Genomic DNA, 24,181 nt, shown 5'->3' with positions numbered 1-24,181 from the left:
CATAATACACTGTGGGAGATGATGCAAGAGGACATAACATTCTTTGGATCCCCCCCCCCCCCAAGGTTGTAGAGAAGATGTGGATCTCAAAATGGGAAATCTGATTTTAGAAACCCAGTTCCTCTTCAGCCTCTAAGTCCAGTTTTTCCTAAAGAGATGTTTTAGTAGCAGAAAAAGAAGACAAGGGGAGGGTTGATAAGTCAGGAAGCATGCTGAGATGAACTGTGGATTTGCTGGATCTAGTGCACTCCCAGCTCCCCACCTACCTTGCAAGTACTCTGTGTCACCTCTGGAGGCATTAGTTGATGGAAGCATGGTGAAAGATCCACAAGCTATGAAGGTGCTGTCCATTTCTTAATGAATGAACTTTTCCATCTTATAGTTGGTTCATCTTTTGGTTTAACATTAGATCATCTGATGTTATTTAAGTGTATTAATAGTAAACACTTTATAAAATCACTGGAAATGAAATGTTTTGAATAATCCCTTATTTTCCTTGATGATGATCAAATGAAGTCATTTGACTTAGGTGTAATCAAGTCAGGCCTTACCCCTTGTGACTGTTTGGACAAATCCTATTATTTCAACCTATACCCAAAGATATCCCAATTTCTTCCAAGGACATTCCAGTGACTTTCCTGATCCTGTCCATCTGCCATATTTATTGTCTTCACTTTCTTCTACTTGTCTCAGCCTTGCCAAGTAGTGGCCCAGCCTCCTTTCACATTTGATGTGACCTTTTACTTGCTGATCACTTCATGGGAGCAGATACAGGTAGTCCTTGATTAATGACCACTTGTTCAGCAACCGAAGTTACGATGGTATTGAACAAGGAGACTTACAACCAGTCCTTGAAGTTGTGGCTGTCACAGCATCTCCATTGTCATGTGATTGCAATTAGGATGCTTGGCAAATGGCTCAAAATTACGACGGTCGTAGTGTCGCAGTCACATGATCACCACAGCCGGATTTTGACAAGCAAAGTCAATGAGAAAGCCAGCAGGAGGTTGCAAATGGTGATCACATGACATTGTGCTTAATGACCATGCAGAATTCACTTAATGACAGCAACCGAGACTTCCAGAACTGCTGTTGTAAGTCAGCACGGTCATGTGACTTAGTGAGGTAGTTCCTGGTCCCAATTACTGTCATTAAGCAAGGACTACTTGTATAAACTTTATTTGATCTAGAATGAGTGACTTATTCTTCTTGATGTATATGTTATTATTAATAACTATCTCCAAATCCATAACTCAAAGGTATCTATATTTTTTAATGTCCAACTTTCACAGCAATATATTAATATTGGAAGAAAGCACTGCTTTAACTATTCTGATCTTTTTCATTGTAGTGATATATTAAAGACGAATCAATGTGTCAGAATATCTGATTTTTGTCTTCTCCAGTATATTAGTTATCTATTCTTGAATTCAAGAAAACAAAACTATCATCTTCACAGTATTGCCATCAACTGTGAATTCACTACGCATTTTGGCTGGTACTGTATTATGTTTCTGTTCTCAATATTTAATAATAACCCCAACTTTTTACTTTCCTTTTTTAATTTCTATACAGTTATTCTAAATCTGTGTTCAGCTAACACAGTGTTATTGTCTGAAATGGTTAATACTGTATTTCAACTCCAATTTTATTCTAGGGGTCCTTTCCAATCCTGCTATTAATATATTTACTATATGCTAAACAGGTATGGAGACAATATGCATCTTTAACGGATTCCTTCCTGTTCTGAACCACTCTTTCTCCAAATTCAGTTCTTAAAGTAGTTCCTGATTTGTTGAAAGGTTCCTTAGGATAATAATCAGATGTCTGGCACATTAATTAGTCTTAATATATTCCCTATTTTTGTATGACCTGTGCAATCAAATGCCTTGCTTTAGTTTAAAAAAAGCAAAGGTAAACAACCTTCTTATATTTTCTCTTTCTTCCTCTCCCTGCATTATTCATCTGATGTTATTCATCTGATGTTGTTCCTCTGCGCCTTCCTTTGGCATTTTTCTTTCCATGTATAGTTTTATTCTTCTTTATAAGACCTTAATCAAAAGTTTCCATGCATCAGGAATGTGTGCAATGATTCACGAATCTGCACACTGTCTTGCATCTCTTTCATTTGGCATAGATAAATATACTGATCTTTTCCAATCTCCAAGTTACTCTAGGTTACATTCTCTTATTCCATACTTGGCATTTGTGCCATTGAGCATTTGTCACTGTAAGTCTCGTCTCCTACAGCCAGTAAGGATTTCATCTGCACTCGGATTTTTCCTATTTACCAGCTAATTTACTGCCCGTCACAATCCCATGTGTAAATTATTTTGGTATAGCTTTTCTACTTTCCTTTACTTCATTTGCATCTATTAGATGCTTTTTTTGGATTACTTTTGAGTAAGCCTACTTTGGCATTACATTTGCATGCAATTTCTCTTAAAATTCTTTCTTCTTAAAAATGCCCCCCTCTTTTTCTTTTTGGCCTTGTTATCGTTAACATTCTTGATTGAAATTCCTTTTTTGCTCTTTTCTTACTTGATGCTGAAAGTTTGTGTTCAATTATCATATATTCTTACTGCAGCAGCTTTTCATTCCCCATTTCTCCCTTGTTATGAAAGCCACTTGCTTCTTTTTTTTTCTGAAATCTTGGTTTGGTTTGTTTTTTCCCCCCTATTTTTGTTTTCACATACCTCTTCCCATACCTCCTAGGTTCTCTTTTGCATAACCTATGTGCATCAATGGGTCCTTACACTGATCCTATACTCAGATTGTATATTCTCCAAATCAAATCTTGATGGCATAGCTAATCTCTTTAATTTTCAAAGTATAACCTGTATACCTGTATATTTCTGGTCTGTTTCACCATCTGCACCAAGAAATGCTCTGACTATAGACTGTACTTATCCGTCTTCTGATTTTTTTTTTTTATTATGTGGTCAATTTTATTTAAGTTATCTGTTAATGTCTAGGACCAGAAGTAGAATTTATGTTTTCATTGTTTAAAGGACATATTGAACAAAAAATATCTTCACAAAATCTTTCTCCAGCATTATGGCATTTATCCAATACAAATCTTGATGTAATTCTAGGTTCCTCTGTTTCTTCAACTTATGCATTCTAATTAATAATACTATAGAAGCTGCATTTAGCAAGTTTTGCAATTTGTAAAATGGACCATTCCAAACCACCTAGGTTCACTTACTCCTAAAATATCTAATTTAGGGTATTTCATTTCTACTTTGACAATTTAAAGTTTTCCTTGATTCATGCTATTCAGATGTTATGTTCCAATCAAAGAAAGCCTTTCAGTACTGGCCTCATCAGTGACCAGATTCTTGTGACTTTGGTTTGAAATGACATTACCTCCAGATCTACTCATGAAAGGTTAATGCTCTTTTCCATTAACCAGAGAAGTATCTTCTGACCTGGGGAGTTTCATCATCTAGCACCAAAACTTCTCTAAATATTTTAGCCATGTTCAGTTTTCTTAGCAACTGTATGAAAATGGTTTGTCCTTGTTTTTTCCAGGTTTTATTTTGGAATTCTTTCTCCTAGGTGATATGTACATATAATAACAAATCATGAAATATTATTGGAGAACATGATCATATAAAAATAGCCTTTGGGTTAACAAAAATTTAAATATACCTGGCTAGCCCTTATGTTAACATTGCCTTCTTTCAACAGCTTTGTGACTACCTCCATTTCTTCCTCAGTCTCTGCTGACGCTAGCGGAGTGATCATTACTGCTGTATACCCAGCTTTATTTTGATGATCCACATCACAAATACCTAAAGAAGAAACAAAGCATTAGATATCAGTAATTGGAGAGGAAGACTTTTCAAAATTGATTTAGTTATAGTCTCAAAACCTAAATGAGATACTTCTCCTCTACTGAACTGTTCTTCCAATAGTGATGAAGAGGTTTCACCTCAGCTGAGACTGCCACTGTATCCGCAAGAAGCTCCATGATGTTACTGCCAACAAGGTTTCCACCAGCAGTAATCAACAGGACTCAAAAGAAGCAAGAACAGCACTGATAGAAATAGGATGTCTGCATTCTTCTAAGGAGCTCCCTCACCTAAGTTGTGGGGGAAATGCCTACTTAAATTAGGAACCAAAGCAACGGGAGATAGATGCAACAACAAGTCTTTTACTGGCACACATAACTACAGTGATCACTGGGCTCCTTGCAAAGAAACACAGAAGAGACCCAAAGCCCACAAGGTTATACCATCTGAAAATTGTACACAAAAGCAATGCATTCCTGAATTACAACATGCAGGAATGTAGGATCTAATAACTACAACATAGGGTGATCTTACTATGGACTGACCCAGCACCTCTACATTCTGCTCTTCTAAGGAGACTCCAGGCCCTAGCACCTTCTAACATAAACAATGACCTTTATTGTACCCATATATTGATGCCCTTCACACCACAGAAAAGACAACAACCTTGCTTTTGTTATTTGTCTCCTTCCCTTCCAGGGTCATCAGGCAGCTTCAGTTTGCCTATTCTGCCTAATATGCACTTCAGTTTCATGTATGTAAGGAGAATACTCTTTGTCCTCAACATCTACATAGCCAAGAACTGATAGACTATGTTTTCTTACTTCTATTGTACCCAATGAGAGGGAGAATTATAAAAACTCTACTCTGTCTTGGCCAGCACAGATAGCAGGACCTTTAGATATGGTGAGCTGTGGCTGCACTCATCTCTGACCCCAGTTTAGGATGCATTCTTAACCATAATATTTACTATAAATCTACTTTATCATTACATAAACCAGTGGGATATACAGATAATTGCATCAACAAAGAAAGCTGTTTCTGTTGCTTCAGTTCTAGGATATTTAATTCATAGGGCAGATTTTACAAAGAATGAATATGTTTCTTTTTAGGTCAAGAATTCAGAAGACAAGTCATGGGGAAATCATAATGGGAGTTTCTCAAATTTTTGATCAGGAAACTATAAAAATTATGTAATTCCACCCACCCCACATCAATGTTGCTCCTTTAGCTTTGTTTAGAATCTACCACCAAGCAAACACAGAAGTATAAATATATATCTTAAATTAACAGTACAATGAGGAACTCTTGATCCATCCTACTCTCATCCCAGGAAGGGCAATTCATGTTTACTGGTAGGGATTACTGAGCACATTTGTTAAAGTATTTTCAGAAACTCTTCGTTGGTATCATATAAGAAGACCTTGATATGCTCTTCTGCAAATATAAATGGGCCCTAAATAATAGTGACAACATTTTTATCTCTGGTCAGCAGAGGTCAGTAGTATGCAAAATTGTCTAGACAATTATGCCACCTTGCACATGGCCCAAGAAAATGTACTGTGATACTAAGTAGAACTGCAATTTCATTCAAAATATGTTGCAATACATTTGGACTCTGGGTGAAAAACTAGGAAAGAATAGGGGAAGTAAGAGTTACCTTACGTAGGAGAATATATATTGGATTAGAGCCAGATTTAGTGAAACATAGAACCAAACCACCAAAATCATTTATGACTTATTTAGACTAGATCTTATCCATTATGTCTGATTTAATGTGTAAGTTTTCCATGTATTTCCTGTACTCCCTATCAGATACTGATTGCCCTAACCATATCATTCATTCAATTAATCCAATGATCCACTATTTTTTTTTCTGCTAAACTTCCAAATAACCATAGTCTTCTGGGTAGAATTCCTCCAAGAAAGATGCAGGTTGAAAGGGCAAAGGGATATATTGTATGTGAGCTAGACAAAGGTAGTTCAGGAACAGAATGCAGGCTTTTCTAATAAATGATCTCAAGCAGCAAAGTTGATAAAGACATTTGCTTAGAGAATTGCAGCCAGTCAGAGCAGACAAATACAGGGTGTCCTTGAAGATTTGCATCATTACTAGAACATCAGAACATTCTTCTTTTTTTCATAATGACTTGAAACAAGTTAGTATTTAAAGTCTGTGTGTAGCTCTGAACATAATTGCCTGAAGGCAATCTACTGAGAGAACAAAACAACCTTGTTTGAAACTTCTGGAGTTGTTAGGAAGCCTTAGCGCAACAATTGATTTATAGACACTTATGATAATATGCCATTTTCCTAACATTTTACAGGTTGTCATGCCAACTAAATAGTAACAAAGCTTCTTTCTTCTCGCTAGAAAATGCATTCATGTTTATTGGATGAGAATTTCACAAGACTCTTTTCCTATTTGACCTAACAGATCACTTACTTTATACGAAATTATTCTTGCTGAATTATAGATTTCTCTTACAATCTTAAAAGCTTCCAAGTAACAATCCCTAATTATGAAATATCAATTCAACCCTTGACATAGAATATTTTTTGTTGTATGTACCCATATACTCAAAGTACCAAACACCATAACATGTTTAAAAAGTTTCAATCACCTTCAACTGCTAGACATACATTGGAAATGAGTTTGACGTCTAAGGTGTGAATCAACTTTCAACCAAATTAGATTATGAAGGTTCCATTATATGTCCGCTTTGTCATGTCTATCGATTCTTAGGAATACAGCAGGGGAAAACCCTCATGATTATATATTTATTTATTAAACTCATTAAGGCCGCCCGACTCCAAAAAATATTCTAGGCATAGTATAAACCAAGAAAGCTAAAATTAAAACGTAAAGCCTAAAGACAGAATTTGGTAATAAATGAGAATGGAATGGAAGACAATAGAAATAGGTAAACAGCCTTTGATTTGTTTCATGTATATCAGCTAAGAAAACAAACTTAGCAGAAGATCCACCAGAATGGGATGGGTGTGATAAAAATCTGCACCACAACATCATGATGCAATATACTCAGATCCAACATTGGGGAACAAATATGAAAGGCAGGGGCTTAAGACATGATGCTTCAGCTCACATGTTGTCATTTTTCATCATTGCAGTTTATACCAGGCATCTGTGATACCAGGTTTGGCAGTATGAAATGGAGATTAAAAAGGCCAGTTCAGCGGGAATTTTCAAAGCCCAGCAAATGGAAACAAAGCTCAAATTAAGGATTCTTACCTGTCTCTAAAAGAAGCTTCACAATCCAAAAGTTAGAATGAGAAACACTATAATGAAGGGCTGTGTTGCCATTTCCATCAGCTAAATTTACAATTACATTCTGTAGTTGTGGATGAACGGCCTTAATCTCGCTGAGGTAAGCTGCAACGATTTCAGGGCTGGAGGATTTTCTGCTTGAGATTCGGAACCACTCTTGACACACAGTGCTTAACACGTGCCTCTAAAAAGATCAGGATCTGATTTAGTTTCACAGTGTTTTTAAACCATTCAGCCATGTTTATATTTTTTACCCTCAACCCAAACCACAAGAATCCCACTTTGACCTCTTTGGAATAAATGAATTTTCATAGAATCCAATACTTGGGGGAATCTACTGCTTTATTTAAAAGCTACCTTCCCTGAATAATATTGTGTCTGAAACGATTTGATTATTTGCAACTTTCTACTAGAAGTTCCTCTCATTAAATAATTTTGAGGGGAATACCCTCAAGAGTTGTCCCTTCAGTTTTGTATCATATAGATATTTAAGGGAACCATACATGTCTAGCTAATATATTCAGCGGGGGAGGGTGGCTTATCCTCCATTGCGGCAATTTAATTATTGGAAGGATTCCTCATTTTTTTCCCCAAAATGTTTTATTTTCTGGAGAGCTCTTTACTCTCACTCTTCATTTGACACCTGCTTAATTTTTCTAAATGGATAAGTTTATAAAACTCTCTTTATTGTTGTTCTCTGTTATAGCCCCTAAGACTACTGGATGAGCAGGAGTAAGAACATTTTGGTTTCATTAGTGTGATTTGCTCAGCCATATTGCTTGAACTGATTATTAATGTATGGCACTTCTATCTTCAGTATTTTACCTGGTAGTTTTTTTTACTAATCTGCAGTCAGGTAAGTAAGCCATAATATTTGAGAGTCAGTGGGTGTAGTGGTTAAGATCTGGAACAGTAACCAGGAGACCATGAGTTCTAGTTTTCCCTTAGGCATGAAAGCTAGTTGGGTGACTTCGGGCCAATCACTCTCTCTCAGCCCACCCTACCTCACAGGGCTGTGGTTGTGGGGAAAACAGGAGGAGGGAGCATTATGTAGGCGACTTTGTTTTGTACTAATTAAAGGTAGGGTATAAATCTAATTATATCTAAATAATTTACTTAGAATTTAAAAACCAGGTATATTGAAACTAGTTAGCCTTATTTATTTTTTTATTTATTTGTCACATTTATATAGCTGCCCATCTCACACAAAGTGACTCTGGGCGGCGTACAATAATTAAATAAATAACAAGTGGATAAAAACAAGCATTATAAAATGATAAAAAGTTGTTATTAAAAATAAAAACCTCACAGATTTGTTTAAAAAATAGATTTTAAAATATACAAACCCCACTGAGAGAGCAGAATATCAATTACAGTGGAGCCATCGAAGACCCCCTAGACCTGATGACACAACCAGGTCTTGAGGGATTTCCTAAATGACAGCAGGGAAGGGGCAAGCTTCACTTCAGGCGGGAGAATGTTCCACAAGGAGGGAGCCATGGCAGAGAAGGGCCACCTCCTGGGACCCACCAAATGCAAGTCCCTGGCTGATGGAATGCATAGCATACCTCCCCTGCTAGATCTAAAGGGATGGGCTGCTATAACTGAGGAGAGGCGGTCCCTCAGATAACACTTCCTTCCTAATGCAGCAGAAAATCAGAACATCTTTTTGCTATTTCCTAAGACACAGACTTCATATTCCAGAAAATACTATTTATTTATGAAATGTATACATTGCCTCAGTCCATTCAGACTTTAGGTAGTTTACATGTATATAGATTAAACATACGTTGTCATATAATAAAAGATACAATACAATATAACAATTTAAAAACTCTCCATGTTCTGCAGTACTCCAGGCACCAACTTTCCACAACTCTGTGCTTTCCTGTTGTGTTCACCCTACAAATTTCAGCATTCTTAGTTGACTTAGCCAGTGATTGTGCTAGTTAAGAATTCATGGTGCACGTAGCTTAACATTATCTGAAGGACACCAAGCATTCACTGTATATTTAAGGAATTGCCCCCCAAATGTGGACCTCAACTACACATTTTCCAATAAACAAAAACAAAAGCCACTGATCTCTTTCTTGGAATCCTTCTCTCATGTTACAATCCCATGCAGCCTCACTTTCTATACTCTCAACTATAACATAAATGATGCTAATCACTTAGAATTCGTTGCAGCCTTAGAAGCAGCATTTAAAACCACAGGAATGGCCACAGAGACCTGAGGAAACATAAGGCAGACAATCATACCACAGACCAGAAGAACACAGAATCAGAACCCACTCAAAGCAGAGAACAGAGAAGTTTTAAAAACCTAAAGAAAGACCAAACCATCATCATACTCCCAGCAGACAAAGGCCAAACCACGGTTATCATAGACAGAACACAATACACACAAAGAGCCAAATAATTACTGGAGGACAATGGAGCCTACATCCCAATCCAATACAGAAACTTGACAACCTGATCAAAAGAACCCTTAATGACCTAACCAAGATAGGTCAAATCACAAAAGAAGAACAGTGGCAGATGAAAAGCAGCGGACTCATCCTCCCACGCTTCTATGGATGCCCCAAAATACACAAGCTCAACATATCTCTTCGTCCAATTTTATCGTTACCAGGGACCCCAACATACAACATAGCCAAAGAGCTTTCAAAAAAGCTTGGACATCTCACAGAGAGGAGCGAACATTCTATCAACTCCCCACTAGAGTGCCTCCAGAAAATCAAAGACCTAAAAACAGAAGAAGATGAAATGATGATTTCATTCAATATCACAGCACTAGCAAAAAAATCCATGGCAGCTACACAACACACCTGACCTAACCAAATACACTAAGATCTAAATACTCAGAATCATGGACCTTATCAACCTCTACCTCACTACCTACTTTCAGTTTGATGAAAAAATATACCAACAAATCAGAGGAACACCCATGGGATCACCACTCTCAGGACTCATAGCAGAGATTGTAATGCAGCATCTAGAAACTATAGCACATAGGACAGGCAGAAGACTAACAGAACGCATCCATGAACATCAACTAGCGGTCAGAAGACATGATGAAAACTCCTTAAGCTCACAACACATGGACAGACTCAACCATAGTTTCAGTTTCTGGGAAACTGAGCATTCTAGACCAAGCTCAATCCAAAAACTAGAGGGAGTTCCTGGAAGCTTGACATTCAGACACATCAGCCATCAATAGACACATAGAGATAAACCATATTTACATACCATTCAAAAGAGACAATAAAAAAGCTAAGAAAGAAACAAAAAGAAATCCTTTCCAGCAGCCTACACCCAGATAAGCAGGGATTAACACCAGACAGACTATCAAGCCGAAAACAGTACCCTAATCAACACCAAGGAGAAAACCACACCCCCACCAACACTGGCAAGGCAAGCTACTGTATATAAACAGGGAGCAAACCCCACACTCACTAGCACTGATGATGTTACCTAGTCAGGTAATGAAATGTCCACAAGCAAACAACCAAGCTCAGAGAGCACCAAAGACTCCACAGCCTCACTTTCGTTGTAGCTAAAGTGTTAAAGCTATTTTCCACTGAATTCCTATTGGGTGGGGGGTTAACAAGTTCTAGTGTGAGATCTGAAATGCATTGTCTTTTTTTTTTCCTCAAAAGAACTAAGGGAATTGTTTTATTATTATCTGTCTCAAGGGAATGCCATATATTTATGAACATGTTATTTACCCTTAACTTGACCTTTTCATTAAATTCTATCCCAAAATTCAATTTAGATTCTGAGGAGAGGAATTTCAAAATTCCTATGACTATTAATAGTGCTCCTATATAAAAATAATGCTTAAATTATTTAAGTATTAAATAAGATTTTAAAGAAAAATAAAAGAAACACATGATTAAAATGCAAATGAAAAATTATGAGTACCAGGAATTTGTCCTTTGTGGTCCTTATTTCTGACAGGTTTTTGCTTAAGATCTGGCACCCTTTCAGAAAATCTCCAGAGGGTTTAAATCTGAAAATGAAAAACATAGTTGTGTGTGTGTGTATTTACCTTAAGAAATACATAAGGAATGATGGATTGGAATTGGGAAAAATATAGACATGGTAATGGGCAACAGGGCTTTATTATGAATCTCCCAACCCTTAACTACTTGGCTTTTTACTGCTTTATTCCCAATGCTACTTTTACTATTAAGGCTCTTCTTTATACATAAAAGTGACCTAACTTACTGGAAAGGTTCAAAGCAGAAAGTAAAGTATAGCAATTATAGCTAGAGCAAGAGTTTACACCCTTCCCTACAATGAGTATATTATTAATCACACTGGCCATGATCCAATGGAGTTAAGCCTGCTAGATTTGACTGCATGATTTCACTTGGATTGTATTCATCATTTCCACGTACACAATGGGCAGTCTTAGTTTATGAGCAGGGCTCCAGTTCATCAGTTGAGAGAAAGTTCTTCCACACAGAATGACAGAACTACTGGTAACCTATTACATGCATGATGATGGCATTGTCTGCCGAGTGACTCAAGACTTTGATAGAGCAGAGGTAGCCCACAGGCTAAATACGAACTTCTCTCATCTGATTTTTTTTCATCTGATTTTTTTTCTATTCGAGTGCAAAGTGCCTTTTTTTCAGTATCACTATTCCAAGGTTCACTCCACTAATTTAAAGAGGCATTTATAAATCTATCACTAGCTTTGCACTTAAATCTATGGAGTTAAATATGCATTCTTCATGAAATCCGCAATCTGCCCAAAAGAATATCAATCTTCACTGTTATAATATTTCTACATATAAATGCAGATATTATTTTTCTCACTATGTATTATATTTACAGATAACATTATGAAACACAAACTGTTATGGGTTGGTTATATGTTATACAAATGTAGAGAAAGCTATAGTTACCTCTCAACTTTATGCTGCATTGTTGATTTTGTGGTTTCTTCTAGATTTTCTGGATCACAATCTTCCTTTGCACTTTGAGAAGTTCCAGATGCCATGTGGTCATCTTCTTTGACATCTTCCCCCCAACTTTGCTCTTCATTGCCATGTTTTCTGTCCATCTCACTATCTGAATCACCTTCAGAGGAGCTTTCTTCACAACTAGAATCTTCACTGGACGTGGTTTCATAACTGGATAAGGACACCAGATATTACTTAGCTTTTTCTTTTGACAAGCAAGTCAAGAACAAAAGTAGTCAGCCCCAAATGAATTTAACTCTAAAATCCACCCTACGCAAGCCATAAAGTTTTAGAATGCAAAGAAATTAATACATGTGTTCTTTGGTTTATTATTTGGTCATTTTCAATATTGCTTATAATAGTAAAAATATATATCAAATTAGGATATCTTGGAGCTTGGAGTTAATTTGAAAGATAGTATCTTCTTGTAGGAATGATAGTCACATTTTGGCTAGAGCTTGTTCAGAATAGTTTGTGGTACTAATTATGCAGAAGCATTCTGTGGCTGAGTCTGCACACTGCCCCAAACCATAGTTTATTTAATCACAGTTGTTGAATAAGTCACAACTGCTTGGATTCACACAACACACTAAGCCAGTAATCACAGTTTACAGACCTCAGCGGCTGAGTTCATGCAACATACTAAACCAAAACAAATCACATTATGACTTAGAACAAAGTGTGCAACCAAGAGCATCCTTAGCCTAAGTTTAATGGCAGTTAATCCCAAGTAAATGAGCATAAAAGTGTAGCTACCATGCTTATTGAGAGAATAAAGTAATTCCCAGAAAGGGAACGCAGACCTTCCATTGACTGCTAATGCTAAAAGAAAAAAAAAACCCAACCAGCTGTTCTACATGGAAAAACACATCACTGACATCTGTCTCATTGTTATTTATCACTGATATCAAAGCAACACTGCCATTTTAGCTTGAATAAAAATCCACCCTTTTAATCTATGCATTCCTGACATTCATTTTTAGCGCTTCCATGGAGCACTAAATAGAAAAGGCATTTGGCAGCATATATTTGAATAACACATTATTTTGCTTTGGGGAAAAAATGAGTATTCTATGCCACAAAGAGGTCAACTAGCTACATTCAGATAACTCGGAGCATGGAAGGGGGGAGGCAGTAGCCCTGTTTCTCAGTTGCTCTGTAACAGCTGGCATTCAAGGCATGTTGCATCTAGCAGATCGTGATCAAGACAAGCAGCCACTGGTAACCATTTGTGCATTTTTTAAAGCAAAACCATCTAGATGTCAGAGCACTTTAAAGCCATTAGCGCTTGCATGACTATGCTTTTTTTTTATTGATTATGCTCTTAAATTCCTACTTCAGTAAGTTACTTTTTAGAAACAGTTTCTCTACAGTAGACTGTTCTTGAAATTTTGCAAAACGCAGTGTAACTAAACGTAAGGGATAAATGTATCATCCTGCATTTGTAAATTAATTGTTATTCGCAGAATGGTCTTGATGATACTTGTTTTAAATTGTAAGGAGTTGCATTAAAGCGTTTAAGGGTGAGGAGGACCTTACAGTAAGCCAAGGAATTAGCTTATATTTGCTGCTTCGTGAAGAAATGAATACTTGCTTGAACCTCTCTTTTGCACATTTTTGATGATGCTATGACTGTAAGGCTTCATATGGCTGAAACTCGATATGGAGGTACATTTAAAAATGAGATTAACTGAAGAACAATTAGATTTCTCCCAATGCCATAACTAATTTGTTCCTGTATGGCATTTTTAAAAAATCAGTTTAAGTACAGACGTAGTCATAATGCTATAAGCAATATTAAAAGCACTGTGCACTTTCAAATTTTTGAACTAACATTTTCAATTTCACCAGTCCAGATGTGAGTAGCCTCATCTGGTCTAGGTAGCTAACTTGCTTGAGTTTAAACCTAAGCAGTAGTTCAGTAGCTTACTGAGTCATACCTGTGTTTGTAGGCACCTAATTCTACTAAAATAATTTGAAACATTTCCACAAATATGACAATAATGATAGTTGTGATCCCCAGATTATAAATGGGGCCCACTTGTTAATGAAGGAGCTGTATTAATTATTGAATGAGTGATATTAGATGGAACCAGACTGAGGTTATTCTACAAAGACTTTTCCCCAAAATTTAAAGAAACACTATTGCAGTTTACAGTAAACTGTGGCTTAGTATTTTATGTCTTGGGCACATATATTCTCTGTTTCCTCCTCCTCCCACCCCCTTTACTCTAGTAAAATCACAAGGAACAAATTTGTATCATCCATTATACCCAGATTCAGGAAGAATTTGATTAGTGTTTAGTTTCTGTAAACAGTCCAAGACATCCATTTAAAGTTTGCTTTTTCAGTGTGTCCGGACAGAATAAAAAATTGTGTTTAGCCGAAAAGAGAAGCAAATGCTTCTCACTGCTTCCTGGTGATTATGTTGGAGGAAGAGGAGGAGGGAGCACTAATCCAGAAACTCATTCACAGAAAACCAGGCTATGCTTCCTCTGCTGAAATCCACATAATCCTTGGAGTAATCTGCTGGGGGCAGGAATTCATGGCAAAGGAGGAGGGGCATAAACAGGAGTGAGCAATCTTTGAGGGGACCAAAACTGCACTTAATATTTGAGGAGGCAAGGCTTCAATGACTAGGAGGAGTCTGCAACCAATTTAGTAGGGCAGGTAAAGAGGGATCTAAAAGGTGAAAAAGGGGGTTTGGGGTGCTGCAAACAGCCTAGGATCTCCAGGTGTCCATTAGTGTTGCATGTGCCTACATTAGTTGTCATTTTAGGAGATTAGATCTGACCTGCAGATACTTTTTCTCCCTCTTGATGTTTGCCCTTGCCTAACTTTCTCATTTCCAGCAGTGGCTGTTTTGCTTCTTAGGAACGAAAAGGAAGAAGGCAATAATCCTGAGTACATCAATACAGAAACAAATGGCCATTTGCCCCTAGGTAGCCACATATAAGCTCCCTTCAACCATCAACAGCCTCTGACTCTGCTAATTTATTGACTGAGTCAGTTGCCAACTGCAGTAAATTTCAGTTTTCCATGTGGTCAGTCTTACAAATAACTCTGGCTCCCCACATGCTTGCTTTACCCTTATTTTTAAATTTTATGGGGAAAAATATTGCTATGGAATAAATTGTCTATTTGGATTTGGAACCAAGGGACGGAGATGAAGTATGGCCAGTGAGAAAGGACTTGGCTAGCAAGGGAGAACAGTGCAGTTTACTGATCCTTCTGCCCTGGAAGCCAAGAACTATTAAGCCTCCCAGAAGCTGGCAGGACTTTATCCTAAGCAACCCATAATAATAGTTGTTCAAAGCTGTGGACTGCACATTTCAGTCCTCTGAGTAATAGGTTCAAGAACTCCCATATTTTTTTTAAACAGTGGCTTGTAAGACAGAATGCGAAAACAATTATAATAAAATTATTTGGGTCCCTGTTTAGAAATCCAAAGGGGAAGAAGGTTAAATTGCAGACTAGTTACAATAACAGTATGGCATAAGGTATGTAAGGTAAGATATAGTATGTAATACATAATGTATGTAATAAAATAACAGTATGGTATACAGGTGAGCCTCAGGTTATGACCACTTGCTCAGCAACCATTCAAACTTGCAGTGGTGCTGAACGAGGGGGACTTACAACTGGTCCTCAGAGTTCTGGCCATCGCATCATCCCTGCAGTCAGATGATTGCAAATTCCAACGTTTCCTGCTGGCTTTCCACAAGCAAAGTCAATGGGGAAGCTGACAGGAAGTAAGAAGTCAGTCATGTGAGGTCCTCATTTAATGACCCATGTGGTCCTCACTTAATGACAGCAACTGGGACTGCCAGAATTGCCATTGCTAAGCAATGCAGTCACATGACATCACACTTTATGGCCCCACCACTTAGTTATGGCAGTTCCGGTCCTAATTGCCATTGTAACCCAAGGACTACCTGTATTGAGGCTTATTGCATAGTCCATTACTCATTCATTGGAAAGATTATCCTTTCTTTTCTGAAATTTGGGATGATCCTGACCTTGACCTCTAAGCAAAGAATCACTGATAGCTGAAGCAGGAATATATGAGTTCTATTAATTACATTTTTTATTGCTTCCTGCCAACTTTTTATAGCAATCTAATCAACATTATAATGGAAGAGGAATAAATGAAGTTACATTTAATCTGACATGTCCATGTCATTTTTGGTACACATGCAACGAAGCATTATAAATGAAAAGGCAATCTTGTCTCTTCCACTGATGCTTACCCACCATTTACCCCAACAAACTGAAGGTTCTTTTTGGTGCCATTACCTCCCTCGTGGAAACCAGTGTCTTTCTTTTTCATAATAGATTTCAGACTTGTGCTCGGAGAGATTCCTGATAGAAATAATTTTTAAAAGACAAGAATATAAAAAATGTTATCATCACCTGTCTTTCTTAATGTTACTATACATGCAAATGCTTAGTTCTGATGCCCATTTTTTTCCATGACAGATGCTTGTGATGGATATTTTTGGGCGGTCGGGGATTCATACAGACACCATACATTCTTCCCCATATAGAAGAGCTTTCAGGCCAACATGGAAGATGTGGTAGAAAAGTCTTCCATGCTGTTTTCTATTGTGAGTCATCCAAACACATTATGGCGGCGAAAGAGTTGTCACTAGAGGTACAAACGACCAGGCTCAAATTATCCTACTTCAGACACATTATGCTAAGACCTGGCTCTGTGGAGAAGGCTCTAATGCTGGGAAAGGTGGATGGAAAGAAGAAGAGGATGACCAGCAGCAAGGTGGAGGGACTCAGTGACAGGGGCAATGGGTGCACCATTGGAAGGCCCAAAAGACCAGGCTAGGGACAGATCATCATGGAGAAAATCTACCTATGTGGTTGCTAAGAGTCAACACAGACTTGATGTCAGTCAAGCAAAACTGGATTTGAAGCAGCATGTTCAGATGGAAGATGTTGTGAGTGGCAACAGAAGTCATCCCCTTTTCCCCCCATTGCCCTGAATTAGCAGTGGTGATCTGACTCATTTCTCATGCTAACTTTTAATTGAGTCACCTTTCCGATTGGGCTGATAAAGAGCTGTAAGTGAACAGGAAAAGAAACAGCTCGGACAACATCAGTTACCATCATACAGCATTTCTCGGAAAGGCAACTAGCAAGCATAGGGGAGTGGTATTAAGCAGCAGTGAGGTATTAGATGCCAGAGCTATCTATGCAATGTAGCCCAGCCTACACTCCAATGCAGGCCTGTTGCCTTCAGGTACAATGAAGGATGTTGTCCCATGATCAGCCTAAGATGCCCCAAGAAGGCATCATCTTGTCTATCAATGCTGCCAAGTAAATTTCTTGAGCTAGATCTACTTCAGATGGAGAATTATCAACTGTAGCACCAGGGCAACTACTCTGTGGTATTCCAGATAAACCACAATGAAAAAGACTACCAGAGTTCTCATTTAGTATGAAGTGCTAATAATAGTACTTTTTGCTAAAATACACTTTTTGGTTGTTTGTAACAACCATTTGGGCTGTATTGTCTAGGCATTTCTACTCTGAAGCTCTGTGTGAGCTACATGGGGCTACCTATGCTAGCCTAATCTGGGGGAAAATAAAACTAGTGACTATGGCAGTACAAAACATCTGGAAGGAATTAGTTTATCTCCATGCTGGAGCACTAGGTCTCAATATGAAAAATTGGCTATTGGTTCTGCTTGCCAACGGATTATTGAATTGGGCGAATTAATTGTGACTTTAAATTATTAACACAAATTAAGACTGTGTTTCTTTTAAAATGTATCTACCTGTTTTTAAATTCTGAAACTTAAAACTTTCTACTCAAATTACAAACCTTGTGCATAATTTTCTTTCAATATTAGTAACTTTAGATCTTTTCCATCCTGTATAGCTTCCTCTCAAACACCGGAATAGCTACTTGTGCAGTTTCCGCACCTGGTTTCCCTTGATATTTTGAATTTTAACTCCTATCAGCCCAAGCCAGTGGAAAAGACTACAAGAGGACAACAAATTGCCTACCTCTTCATCACATTGAGAATCTTCAAATGGGCCACTTTCTGAACTCTGGACAATGCCTTTTCATTCCAGAAGATCTTTTCCAATTTTGCCAAAGTGTTTCTGATATTGCTGTATATCACAACGTGTGATAGGATTGATTATACTGTGTTAATAAGTGGAGATGGCAACATATTTGTTAGCATCACCACATATGCACCGTTATTTTGCAGAGGTTCTAGAATCATGCTAGTTGGCCTAAAATGTTGGAAAATTAATGTTCCAATCTAATTTTCACCCAGCACACTCCCAGTCAATCACTGTATCCGGATCAGAGCACGCATACACAACTCAGTTCAGCTAGCAAAAATATAGCTTGATGTTTACTTATTAAACATCAGCAAATGCCGAAACAGTTAACTGGCAAAAGCAAGGCAAAAGGAGGAAAACTCAGGGAGAGAGACATGGACAACAGGCAAGAATTTACCTACATCTCTGTATGTCAAAAGGCACAGAACTTTCCATAGTTTCCACTGCAAACTATATTGTGAATAATTCGCATGAGTGGTGGCCTTTTTTTTATCCCATCTTTAGACCTTTTATGGATAAAATGGCAGAATAGAAATGGAAAGTGGGACACCATGTGATCCCTCCTCTAGTCTGCGCTATTAATGAAACAATTGAATGGATGGGGGTGATGTATCTAACCTAAAAAGTCCCCTCCCAATTCTTGTGATTTTTCCACCATATCCTCAGTGGTCCATTCACTATGGAGGGGAGATCAGTCTCTCAGTGTCCTGAGCTCATTCAGTTCTTCCTGGGTGACTGGGGGAGTTTGCCTGTCCTTTTATGATTTTGTCCCTTTGATATTTTTCTGATCTGAAAACATTTGGGCTCCACCAAGTCTGTCAATATCTTCCTTGTATGAGAGATGTCCTTTTAGGCACAAGAGCAGAGACATTCACCTTTTGATCACTGGAAACTGAACAAAGAAATCTGACAGGGAATTTTAAAAGATGAAGTGGAAGTTTATGAGAGTCGACGTACAATGCCCTTGGAAAAAGGTCATTCTATACTGTAAATTATAAGAACAAACATTCGTGACACTGAGTAAGGCCTTTTCACTGTCCTGCTGCTCATTAAGATGTAAGGCTGAGGATATATATCAGGTTTGTGAAACTGCCAAGGTCTACGTTACTTGTCAGCCACACTCAGTTCAGTAGAACAGGTCACGTCACACACTGAGACAGCAAACTGGAAAGCCCAGATCATTCAGAGAAAGCATGGCAAAAAATAGAATGTGAATAAAGCAAGAAAGACGAGAAAGACTATCAGTTGCTTTTCTATTATCAGAAGAGATTGAAAAGCAGAAACTGAGAGTGACTGAGATTTGCTGCTGCTGTTTAAATGTAAGGTCTGTCATATGTAAAATTTCAGTGGTCCTTAATTTAAATCCAGAAGAGGCATCAGTGTCAGTGTTTGCCCATGGTCTGATCAGGAATACTTTGCAGTTTTGGCATTGTGGCAAAGCTGGCACTGGTCCAAGTTTTTTTTGCTATAAAGCACAAGGTGGACTCCCTCCCCATTCTCCAAACAGAAGCTTGATAGATGGCAGTGCCCACCACACAGATGAGGCCACAATCTGAAGCCAAGGACAAGCCACGGGACAAAGTTTTGCCCTTTGACAGAGGTAAGTAGCCATGGAGCTCAAGAGGAAGTGCTCCCAAACATCTGCTGCCTGTGGCGATCATCCTAGAATGCTTATGGTAGAATCAGTTTTGTAATATTGATCTACTTTTATCATATTGTATATGGCTGTATGCCTGTTTGTATGCCAGGAATGCAACTTCCTCATCTTGGAATCTTGGAAAGGTAGATTTCCCTGACTGGTACAGACCTCAAGAACAGGCTTACTGACTTGTACGAATCCTATTTGTACCCAGTGAGCATCTTTTGCATTCCAAATAGTATAAGTTTCTTGTTCTATCTGGAAAACATTTAATATTTCAGAGTTTGTAAACCTAAGCCTCCATCATAACTTTTGCTTATTTTACATTATTTGCCTCATTCTAGCTTGTTTTTATAAACATGTACGGGTAACCCTCACTTAAAAACCACTCGTTCAGCGACTGTTCAAAGTTACGATGGTGCTGAACGAGGGGACTTATGACCAATCCTCAAAGTTGTGGCTGTTGCAGTGTCCCCACAGTCACATGATCGCAATTCATGTGACTTGGCAACCAGCATGCAATTATGATGGTCACAGCGTCCCGTGGTCACGTGATCACAGTTTGCGACCTTCCCTATCGGTTTCCCACAAGCAAAGCCCATGGGGAAGCCAGCAGGAAGTTGCAAGACACGGTCACATGACATCTTGCTTAACAACCATGCGTGATTCGCTTAATGATGGCAACTGGAACTGCTGGAACTGCCGTCATAAATCAGCATGGTCATATGATTTTTTGCTTTACAACTGTGTCACTTAGCAACAAGTTGCCAAGTCACCTGGGATTTTATGATCATAGAATCAAGCAATTATTTTTTCCAGCTGATCTAGGATAGCATCTATGATGGCTTAATTTTTTCCAGTTCTTTGAAAACAAATGCTGTATACTTTGGAGGAAGCACATTTGTCATTATTGTTTCATTCCAATGAAGTTTAGAATATTACTTCTTATACTTCCTATGAATATGTTAGGTTGATTTCTTCCTAGAATTTTCCTGGATTTCATACTATTCTGAGTTTGGTGACTGCACTTAATTAATGGCAGGCTGAATTGGAAAATGCCTGGCTGACCTCAAGAATAACAATAGTAGCACCCAATGATTCTCTAGAACTACTGTGTGGAAAAGAAGACTTTATGGTATTACAATTGCAGAATTAGGTATTCTAATTGGCATTCACCTTGTGTGAGACATGACCAAATGCCAGTCCCAGAACTGGCAAATTAAATTCTACAGTGATACTCATCTGAGATCTTGCTTCCATCTGCTTTCATTAAGCCATGATAGTGGCAGAAAAATAAAAAGAAATCAAGCCTTCTGTTGACAAATGAATGACAATTCACCTTGTACTGGAGATGGGTTAGAACACCCTTCCCTACTGGTTGCTTCCCCAAGAACTAGAGATGTTGAGACTACAATTCCCAGAATTCCTAATCAGCATGGCCTCATACCTAGAAGGAACCAGATTGTGTTGCTGCTGACCCTGCCTGCTTTGAATTCTGAAAGCTGTGGTCCCAATAGCTGGAAGGCAACAAGTTAGAGAAGGTTGGGACAGAAAGAGGAGTAAGAATCTCTATGAACAACAGAAGCTAGATTGTAGGGATTGCTTCTCATCACCTTTTTCTGGGAGAGTGAGAGTATCCCTATTTGACTGAGATAAAGAAGATGTTACCCATGACAGTTTCTATTCCTTATTTATACAGAGATAAATTAAATGAAAAATATATTATGCATTTAAGTAATACTAGAACCTATTTCTTTATAAGTCATAACAAAATGCTTTTTAAATGTTAATTTGGAATAGTGGGAGCCCAGGCTCTTAGTGCATACCTTCTTTGGGATTCTCTCAAAGACCCCCAAAGGAGGTATGGACAGTACATTAAGCTATGTTTCATTAAAAAAAATCAGTGAATATAAATATCTTAGTTTTACCTCTTTATTTTAAAACAGCAATTATGTTTATTTTATTCAACATTTCTCAAGTGGTGCCACCCCTGACTAACATCAGCGTAAGTTAATGAAAGACTGGCTTTGCCAAAACTATTTACCCAACTGTTGATACTGTGTGTTGGAATTCTCTTGGTCTGTTGGTGTTTGCGTTGTGTAAGCAGAGAGCAGCAAATTCAGAGAATTAACCAGTTGATTCTGGATGGAACTGAGCTTCGAGGCAGGTTGTTTGATTGCACTGGCTAGCTCTGGATACCCATGTTCTAGGCATATCCACTGCTCTTGTAAAAGATCCTGGATTTTTTTAATATATTGGCCCACAATGGGATCTGCAGGTGATTCCTTTGCTTCTGGGTGATTCTGCTCCTCCTGATCTCGCTTAAAATCTTCTTGAAAAACTATTTGCATTCCTTTTGCCTTCGAGTCAGCTATCTTGGGGCCAGAACCACTTTCTCCACCAGGAACAGAAAACTGAGCAGTCGAAGTGCTTCTTTCTGTCTTATTGTTCTGATTATCAACATGTAGCTCATTATAGCTTGATTCAACAATGGAGCAATCACTGTTCTGAGCAATTCCTTCTCCTTCCTTGTTTCTCTGAAAAGTAGGGTTATCTTTTGTTCCATCATCAGCAGAAACACTTGATATTTCAGCACAGAATAACTCCTTACATATTTCCACATTTTCATCATCAGCCTCATGGGCGTCATCTCCTAAAGATTCTGTAGGCTCAGTGATGCTTACAGCAATCCCTTTTTCATGTGCTACCTTTTCATGCAAGTGTTCTGTATTCACAGCAGCATCAAGGTACCGAGGGGCATTTCTGGCCTGTATGTATGGTTTAATTTCTTTGACATTCTCCCCGCAGAGTTTCTCTTCCAGTTGAGCTTTAGAACTTGCTAGCAATTCAATGCTTCTCTCTTTTGCTTTGATTTCTTGATCCTGTTGCTTCAAAACTATTCGGATCTGCTCAAGTTCTTCTGTTTTGTTATTCAGTTGCTTCTCCAGAATGGCAATATGCTGCTGTAAAGCTATTATATTGCTGGGACCTTCAAGAAGAAAAGGCTCAAGTTCTACATTTTTTTCCATCTCTCTAGTGCTAAGACTTGTAACTTCATCTTCTTCCTCTACTTCTTCTGTAACAGTCTCACATATGTTAAGTTCTATTTCTTCCTGTGACTCTTTTACAAACACATGTTCTGAGGTACTAGTAGAGGCCGATCCACTCTGAATTGATGATGGACAGATATTCACCTCTTTTGCATGACATTCTTCTCTACTCCCGACAACTGCAAGCAATTCCTGAGAAATTAGATGTTGGCTTTGCTGTGGGTCACTGGGTTGTATCATTTCCTTAGGAAGCTCTTTTTGTTGCTGGTCTAGCACAAGCTGAGCTTCCCTCCATAGTCCTGGACATTTCTCAGAATCCTGGATGGCTTTACTGATTTGCTCTTTCATATGTATTAGATTTTCAGGAGGGGGTAATGAAGATCTTTTGGAACTACTTAACTCTGATTTTTTTGCAGGGCTAAAATCAAGGTCTAAATCATTTCCATTGGAAGACTGAAGAAATCCCAAAGGCAAAAAAACAGCTTGATGAGTTTCTTCTCCTAAATTCTGAATTGGTGGAAGTTTGGCAGGCATACTGGATGCTCTCAGAAGTTGAGGCCTCCCTTTACAATTGGCAATCTCCTCTTGAAGGTGAAGAGGATCTTGTTTGACCGTCTCTATTAGCAGGGCTTTCTTTCTGTAGCTTGGTTCTTGGGGAAGAGGTGAAAATGATGACAAGTCAGTGGGTGTGACTAGGGACATGCTCTCCTCTCCCCCTAAAGAGGTCTTCCTTTGTGTAAGGAAACTCTTATTTAAGGAGGACGAATAGACTTTGGATCCATTTTCTGGGAGGCTAAAGTTCCGAGGCAGGGTGCTAAATTTGGGGTGTTTTGTTTTCCGGCGAATTGGAATCCTCTTGATAGTATTTCCCTTTTCAATGTCATCGACGTACTTCAGGAAGTCAAGATCTAAATGGAAGCCATAGGGGGTTTCAACAGAATAGGGGCTTTGGGGTGGATCTTTATCCTCTGTTTTTGATGCCCAGTTATCTGCTAACATGAAGAAGAAAAAAAAAGAAACAAAAATAAAAGCTTTAATTTACAAGAGATATTATTAATAAAAATCTCTAGAAATCTGATTATTATCCATGTTCCCTCTTTCTGATACATATAAATAGTTGAAGGCAAACCTAACTATCTAGGAACAATATTTAAGTAAGATTCTTCTCTTGTTAGAACTGTATTAACTGTTCAGGGAACTATACATTTCTGTTGCAATACTGTATACAGTAGCTGTTGACTTGAAGATAGAACAATCCTACTAAGCCATCATTCTTTCTGTTTCTGACTGGACATCAACAACTTTTATACAAAAACAACCCATATATTTATCCTGCATCATTC

At 38.1% G+C, this 24,181-nt stretch overlaps 1 protein-coding gene across 9 annotated transcripts in view; it reads right to left on the bottom strand.

Moving 5' to 3' along the window:
• Positions 1–24,181, bottom strand: part of KANK4 (KN motif and ankyrin repeat domains 4) — a 59,531-nt gene that overhangs the window by 5,168 nt on the left and 30,182 nt on the right. For 4 of the 9 annotated variants that reach the window (XM_088153622.1, XM_088153624.1, XM_088153623.1 and 1 more), the window contains exons 3-8: positions 21,833–23,830; positions 16,310–16,421; positions 12,003–12,230; positions 11,011–11,098; positions 7,051–7,270; positions 3,655–3,797 (exon numbers count right to left, since the gene is read on the bottom strand). In XM_088153622.1, the coding sequence (XP_088009748.1) occupies positions 3,655–3,797; positions 7,051–7,270; positions 11,011–11,098; positions 12,003–12,230; positions 16,310–16,421; positions 21,833–23,830 (2,789 nt within the window). The remainder of the gene's footprint in view (positions 1–3,654; positions 3,798–7,050; positions 7,271–11,010; positions 11,099–12,002; positions 12,231–16,309; positions 16,422–21,832; positions 23,831–24,181) is intronic. The other 5 variants (XM_088153626.1, XM_088153628.1, XM_088153627.1 and 2 more) reach the window with 2 other exon arrangements.

The sequence above is a fragment of the Python bivittatus genome, unplaced genomic scaffold (assembly GCF_059951505.1).
Source record: "Python bivittatus isolate LINGU-HERP-01145 unplaced genomic scaffold, Pbiv_v1 ctg000700_np1212, whole genome shotgun sequence".
In the NCBI taxonomy this organism is placed as follows: Eukaryota; Metazoa; Chordata; class Lepidosauria; order Squamata; family Pythonidae; genus Python; species Python bivittatus.
Note: the sequence above shows the minus strand (reverse complement) of the source record. Positions and strands in the feature narration are given on the sequence as shown.